Raw genomic sequence first — 7,680 nt, 5'->3', positions numbered from 1 at the left:
CATGTTTGTTCACCAGCTGGTCCAGGACATGTCTGTTCACCAGTTGGACCAGGACATGTCTGTTTACCAGCTGGACCAGGACATGTCTGTTCACCAGCTGGACCAGGACCTGTCTGTTCACCAGTTGGACCAGGACATATCTGTAAACCAGTTTGACCAGGACATGTCTATTCACCAGCTGGACCAGAACATGTCTGTTTACCAGCTGGACCAGGAAATGTCTGTAGCCCAGCTGGACCCGGACATGGCTGTTCACCAGTTGGCCTAGGACATATCTGTAAACCAGCGGGACCAGGACATGTCTGTAGCCCAGCTGGTCCAGGACATGTCTGTTCACCAGCCTTACCAGGACATATCTGTAAACCAGCGGGACCAGGACATGTCTATTTACCAGCTGGACCAGGACACGTCTGTAAACCAGCGGGACCAGGACATGTCTGTAGCCCAACCGGACCAGGACATGTCTGTTCACCAGCAGGACCAGGACATGTCTGTTCACCAGCCTTACCAGGACGTATCTGTAAACCAGCGGGACCAGGACATGTCTCCAGCTGGACCGGGACATGTCTGTTCACCAGCTCGACCAGGACAGGTCTGTTCACCAGCTAGACCAGGACAAGTCTGTTCACCAGCTGGATTAGGACATGTCTTTTGCCCTGCTGGACTAGGACATGTCTGTAGCCCAGCTGGTCCCGGACATGTCTGTTTACCAGCTAGACCAGGACATGTCTGTTCACCAGCCTTACCAGGACATATCTGTTCACCAGCTGGACCAGGACATGGTTGTAGCCCAGCTGGTCCAGGACATGTCTGTTCACCTGCTAGATCAGGACAGGCGTGTTCACCAGCTAGACCAGGACAAGTCTGTTCACCAGTTGGACCAGGACATATCTGTAAACCAGTTTGACCAGGACATGTCTATTCACCAGCTTGACCAGGACATGTCTGTAGCCCAGCTTGACCAGGATATGTCTGTAGCCCAGCTAGACCAGGACATGTCTGTTCACCAGCTGGTCCAGGACATGTCGGTTCACCAGCTAGACCAGCCCAAGTCTGTTCACCAGCTGGACCAGAACATGTCTCTGTTCACCAGCTGGACCAGGACACGTCTGTTCACCAGCTGGACCAGGACCTGTCTGTTCACCAGTTGGACCAGGACATGTCTGTTCACCAGCCTTACCAGGACGTATCTGTAAACCAGCGGGACCAGGAGATGTCTATTCACCAGCTGGAGCAGGACACGTCTGTAAACCAGCGGGACCAGGACATGTCTATTCTCCAACTGGTCCAGGACATGTCTGTAGCCCAGCTGGGCCAGGACATGTCTGTTTACCAGCTAGACCAGGACAAGTCTGTTTACCAGCTGGACCAGGACATGTCTATAGCCCAGCTGGACCAGGACATGTCTGTTGCCCAGCTGGTCCAGGACATGTCTGGTCACCAGCTAGACCAGGACAAGTCTGTTTACCAGCTGGACCAGGACATGTCTGTACACCAGCTGGACCAGGACATGTCTGTTTACCACCTGGACCAGGACATATCTGTAAACCAGTTTGACCAGGACATGTCTATTCAGCAGCTGGACCAGAACATGTCTGTTTACCAGCTGGCCCAGGACATGTCTGTAGCCCAGCTGGGCCAGGACATGTCTGTTTACCAGCTAGACCAGGACATGTCTGTTCACCAGCCTTACCAGGACATATCTGTTCACCAGCTGGACCAGGACATATCTGTATACCAGTTGGACCAGGACAAGTCTATTCACCAGCTGGACTAGAACATGTCTGTTTACCAGCTGGACCAGGACATGTCTATTCGCCAGCTGGACCAGAACATGTTTGTTTACCAGCTGGACCAGGACATGTCTGTTAACCAGCTGGACCAGGACATGCCTGTAGCCAAGCTGGACCAGGACATGTCTGTTCACTAGCTGGACCAGGACATGTTTATTCACCAGCTGGACCGGGACATGTCTGGAGCCCAGCTGGTCCAGGACATGTCTGTAGCCCAGCTGGGCCAGGACATGTCTGTCCACCAGCCTTACCAGGACATATCTGTTCACCAGCTGGACCAGGACACGTCTGTAGCCCAGCTGGTCCAGGACATATCTGTTCACCAGCTAGACCAGGACAGGTCTGTTCACCAGTTGGACCAGGACATGTCTATTCACCAGTTGGACCAGGACATGTCTGTTCACCAGCAGGACCAGGACATGTCTGTTCACCAGCTAAACCAGGACAAGTCTGTTCACCAGCTGGACTAGGACATTTCTGTAGCCCAGCTGGTCCAGTACATGCCTGTTCACCAGCTAGACCAGGAGAAGCCTGTTCACCAGCTGGACCAGGACATGGTGGTAGCCCAGCTGGTCCAGGACATGTCTGGTCACCAGCTAGACCAGCACAAGTCTGTTCACCAGCTGGACCAGGATATGTCTGTTCACCAGCTGGACCAGGACACGTCTGTTCACCAGCTGGACCAGGACACGTCTGTTCACCAGCTGGACCAGGACAAGTCTGTTCACCAGTTGGACCAGGACATATCTGTAAACCAGTTTGACCAGGACATGTCTATTCAGCAGCTGGACCAGAACATGTCTGTTTACTAGCTGGACCAGGACATGTCTGTAACCCAGCTGGACCAGGACATGTCTGTAACCCAGCTGGACCAGGACATGTCTGTACACCAGCTGGACCAGGACATGTCTGTAGTCCAGCTGGTCCAGGACATGTCTGTTCTCCAGCTAGACCAGGAGAAGTCTGTTCATCAGCTGGACCAGGACATGTTTATTCACCAGCTGGACCGGGACATGTCTGGAGCCCAGCTGGTCCAGGACATGTCTGGTCACCAGCTAGACCAGCACAAGTCTGTTCACCAGCTGGCCCAGGACATGTCTGTAGCCCAGCTGGGCCAGGACATGTCTGTTCACCAGCTGGGCCAGGACATGTCTGTAGCCCAGCTGGTCCAGTACGTGTCTGTTCACCAGCTAGACCAGGACAGGGCTGTTCACCAGCTAGACCAGGACAAGTCTGTTTACCAGCTGGACCAGGACATGTCTGTAACCCAGCTGGACCAGGACATGTCTGTTTACCACCTGGACCAGGACATATCTGTAAACCAGTTTGACCAGGACATGTCTATTCAGCAGCTGGACCAGAACATGTCTGTTTACCAGCTGGACCAGGACATGTCTGTTCACCAGCTGGACCAGGACATGTCTATTCACCAGATGGACCGGGAATTGTCTGTTCACCAGCTGGACCGGGACATGTCTGTTCACCAGCTGGGCCAGGCCATGTCTGTTCACCAGCTGGACCAGGACATGTTTGTTCCCCAGCTGGACCTGACATGTTTGTTCACAAGCTGGGCCAGGACATGTCTGTTCACCAGCTGGACCAGAATATGTTTGTTCACCAGCTGGACCAGGTCATGTTTGTTCACCAGCTGGACCTGACATGTTTGTTTACCAGCTGGACCAGGACATGTCTATTCACCAGATGCACCGGGAATTGTCTGTTCACCAGCTGGACCGGGACATGTTTGTTCACCAGCTGGACCTGACATGTCTGTTCACCAGCTGGACCAGGACATGTCTGTTCACCAGCTGGACCAGGATATGTTTGTTCACCAGCTGGACCAGGACATGTTTGTTCACCAGCTGGACCTGACATGTTTGTTCACCAGCTGGACCAGGACATGTCTGTTCACCAGCTGGACTAGGACATGTCTGTTCACCACGTGTCTCAGTCGGCTAGAGCTACAGTTTTTCATTCTGTGGTCCAGGGTTCGAGACCCCGGCCAGTATTCATGAAACCGCTCTCATGCACACGCATGGTTTCTATGCTCAGACATAATTAATTTGTACTCAATTACATCATGTAACACTGCCAAAAAAGTTAAATTGAAACATTGAAATAGTCTTTTCCAAATTCCTAGAGATCATGGGAAAATGTGATTTGAGCAAAAATCTCAGTTTGAGCATGTGAATATGAGCCAATGTCTAGCCGGCTGAATTGTTTACTCCAGAAATTATATTGATTATATTTTCTTTATTTTACGTTCTTGACAGTGGTACGGAATCTGAAATCATATACATGTATCTTGCATAGTAAATAAAGATTGTGAAGAATTACAGTTTAGATTTTATGCACTATCATCATATTAGTTTACTATAACTAGTTTGAAAGTAAAGCTATAATCTTCAGATTTTGTTGTACATATATGACTGATAGTGTATTCTAGTCAATAGTTGTCTAGAGGGAGATTTTGTTTATGTATAACACCGTTTTATACATTTCGCGAATTTAAACTTGGGTATTGAAAGAATACCAAACAAGCGGTTGATTCAAGGTAGTTGATGTTACGTACCGAACAAACGTGTGCAAGTATCTAGTGGCTGTTCGTTAACCTGTCTCTCAAGCGTCTCTAATCGCGTGGTTAAATTCTTGATATTGTCCTCCATAGCTGATAGATTTTCTGAGTCCATGTGTCCCTCACTCCCACACGTGTCGCACGTACAGAGTTTCGGCAGTATGGATCTGAAAACATAATATGCGATACTCAGAGGTTATCAACAAAAATCACAAAACAACAGAATACATAAGTGGCAAAAAACGTATTTCGAGCTCAAAATCGATAAAGATAGGACAAATTATGACCAAAGCAAAGATTTACACGGGATCTTTTGAAACGATACAAGGAGTAAAAGACCAGGGCCCATATTCAGGAAACATACTGAAGCATGGATTTTGTGCTCAAACCAACTTTTTTGTGGCTCATTTAAATCATGTCAAATGATCAAAAAGCTCAAATGTAAACATTGAAAACAGTATTTGGCTTTAAGGCTCTTCAAATGTTTTCCAACTCATTGACAACATTTTTTTATTATTAATTTATAACAGGAACGAGATATCAGGCTTGAACACGAAGTCCATGCTTGAGCATGAGAACGGTTTCATAAATACGGTCCCGCGTGTTCCGCAAGAGTAAGTATGTTCTGCTATATCAACGACTACCGAAATGTAATCAAAGTCAGATGAAAGTACAATCGAGCACATTAATGAACATAATTAAAAAAGAATACCGTATTGAAGTAACACAAACATAAGTGATTTCACCTTCAATACCTCGTATTGAGCATTGTATCAAAGAGGGGTATTGTCCTTCTCAGACTCATCGGTGATGCTAGGGCAAAACAGTTCCAAATTGTCTAAACTACTGTTTTAATAGAGAGACATTTATTTAAAATGGTATTTCCACATAATTCATTAGTCATCACAAAAAACTGCTGTGAGTGCACCTGCAGAAAGATAATGAAAAATAATGCATGTCTCTTGATCAAATCAGTAATAATCCGTTGTTATACCCATTTTCATGATTTGTCTAAAACTGTTAATAGTTCAACAGTACAATAAATGGAGACTTTAAATTTCTGTCTATAAAACTGGTTATTTAATAGGAAATATTCACGTTTAAACCGCTGAAATTGATATCAGCTATTTAATGTGAATATTTCATATGAAATTATCGGTTTTAGTTACTGAACTTTTTTCATAAAAAAAAAATAATTATAATTTATGGCACGAAACGACTTTGTAATATTACCTGATGTTGGCTAATATCCGTTGTTCCATTTGAGCTGCTTCTAGAGAGGTCCGGTGGTTTGACAGAGGCTGCCCATCAGACAATCTATTACAGGAGATAGAGAGTACGAGAACAAATAGAAAACGAACCATTTCCCAAATCTACAGGTATATGTACGGCAGGCACAGTGTGGTGTGATAGACTAACTGTATCAAGATCACGGTTTCTATACACTCGAGTGTTATTTCCTGTATTCCCTTACGTTACTCGTGAATATTCAATAGTCCTATAGGCAACTCACTTATAAATAAAACAGGATAATGTGGAGACACGTCTAATGATGTAATCTACATTAGCGACTCAGCTAGTTAGTGTGAGAGTCATACAAAGAAGGATGTCTTGAGAACCACTGCCAGAAAGAAAGGAGAAAGATATAAAGTAGACATGAAATACAGGTGAAATATTCGGGGGCTGCACTTGGGTCAGCAGAGCAATTTAGGTCTCGTCCATGTCTTCTTCAAAGAAGACACGAAAGTGAACGGCCGATTTTGCCGGGGCCTCTAAATTCAAGTTTGTCTCCTTTTACAATACATATGCAGGGAGGGGACAGGGTGATATTAGTCATTTCAATAACCACAACCATGGTTGTGAGTTTGATATAGAATCACACCATGGCAAACCACGCAGAAGCGACAGCATATTTGTTTGTTTAGTATTCGGTAAAACGTCCTCGCAACAACCAAGAACTAACTATTCTTTACTAAACTGAACCTTTATATCTTAATAAGCACGTTTTATTTCATCGCCAAGATGATATGAAATGTGTTGACATTGTTTTCTCTAAATCCGCTACTTCATCTAGAACAATAAATTCCAAACGTCAAAGTGCAATATCCAACCGTTTTCTTTATCTATCATATTCAGTTAGGGACCAATATAACAATAACTATGCTTCTTGAATCAATAGATATTCCCCGAATATTATCTTGTTTGATGAATACTACGTACTGGAATAATACATGCATCAGATTATATAAAATTGTCAATGATAGCACAATATATCAGGCAAGTAGATAGCTGAACGTAATTAAGGGGAATACTGTATAAACAAAAAATCAGTGCAGTGGGACAGGGATCCTTAATATTGATGTACAAGTGATGTTTGTTTCTCCAGGCACTTTAATCAACGACGACGTACTAGAGATAAGGACACAGTTAAAGTTTCAACAGGATGAACGTTCGTGTCATTATCACGAACAAGGCAAGTGTCATTTGGACTATTCTGCAATGTCACATGGATAGGCTAATTGCCGTATTAATCCGTTGTTGTCGTTAAGGCCTGGTGTATACCGCGCGGAACATTTCGAGTTGGCTAACTGCCGTATTAGTCCGTTGTCGGCGACATTTTGGGATGGTGATACCCATGTGACTTAACATATAGACACATAAACCCTATGGTTTGTAGCGCAACACGAATTATTTCTCTATCATACATGTATGTATGTGCTTGAGTGTGTGTGTGTATACACTACGACTACTCCCCCCTCTCTCTCTTCCTTAAAATCCATGGGGTAACGCTTACTTACGTCACCCCGGAGCTCTGCAACCTAGTTGAAGATACAGTAGAATAGATTGATTCTGATGAGAGGGATTGCGTGGAAGCGTAACGGTAAAAGTGACCGCTTTGAAGTATGATGTCGCTTTCTGTAATATTCAAAAGAAGGTATCAGCCTAGCAATTGGTTGTTTTTTTTTGCTAAAAGCAATCAGATAGCTTACCATGTGCCTTCTATAGTGTCATGATATATTCTAGGGGTGCAGAAAACGTATCAGAAAAAGTAAGTGAGCTTTGATATTTTAGGATAGTCTCGCTTACATTATCTTAAGCATGGAATGTCAGTACAAAACTGAAGGACTCGCGGTTGGCGATTAGACTGGCTTCAGGTATAAACCTGCCCTTTGAAGATTACGAAGGTGCAACACCCGAACACAAAGCCGATATATTTTACCGTTACACTGCCGCACAATTATTTTGATGTACATAAAAGGATTAAACTTGTCCATATATATCATCCTCAAGCTGGCACATACAGAGCCTTCG

General features: G+C 45.0%; 1 protein-coding gene across 1 annotated transcript; it reads left to right on the top strand.

The window, feature by feature from the left end:
• The first annotated feature begins 298 nt into the window (after window positions 1-298).
• Window positions 299-1,777, top strand: LOC110459739. The gene is made up of 3 exons (XM_021512151.1): window positions 299-592; window positions 714-1,055; window positions 1,094-1,777. The coding sequence occupies exons 1-3, from the start codon at window positions 299-301 to the stop codon at window positions 1,775-1,777; spliced, it is 1,320 nt and encodes a 439-aa protein (XP_021367826.1).
• The last annotated feature ends 5,903 nt before the right edge of the window (window positions 1,778-7,680 follow it).

This window comes from Mizuhopecten yessoensis, unplaced genomic scaffold (genome assembly GCF_002113885.1).
Source record: "Mizuhopecten yessoensis strain PY_sf001 unplaced genomic scaffold, ASM211388v2 scaffold10203, whole genome shotgun sequence".
Lineage (NCBI taxonomy): Eukaryota > Metazoa > Mollusca > Bivalvia > Pectinida > Pectinidae > Mizuhopecten > Mizuhopecten yessoensis.
Note: the sequence above shows the minus strand (reverse complement) of the source record. Positions and strands in the feature narration are given on the sequence as shown.

What these genes read in the sequence shown, in the direction of transcription:
- LOC110459739 (XM_021512151.1), top strand. Translation starts at nt 299, where the DNA reads ATGTCTGTAGCCCAGCTGGTCCAGGACATGTCTGTTCACCAGCCTTAC. An exon ending in CACCAGCTCGACCAGGACAG is followed by an intron (nt 593 to 713) that starts GTCTGTTCACCA and finishes TCTGTTTACCAG; the next exon opens with CTAGACCAGGACATGTCTGT. An exon ending in AGCTAGACCAGCCCAAGTCT is followed by an intron (nt 1,056 to 1,093) that starts GTTCACCAGCTG and finishes TCTGTTCACCAG; the next exon opens with CTGGACCAGGACACGTCTGT.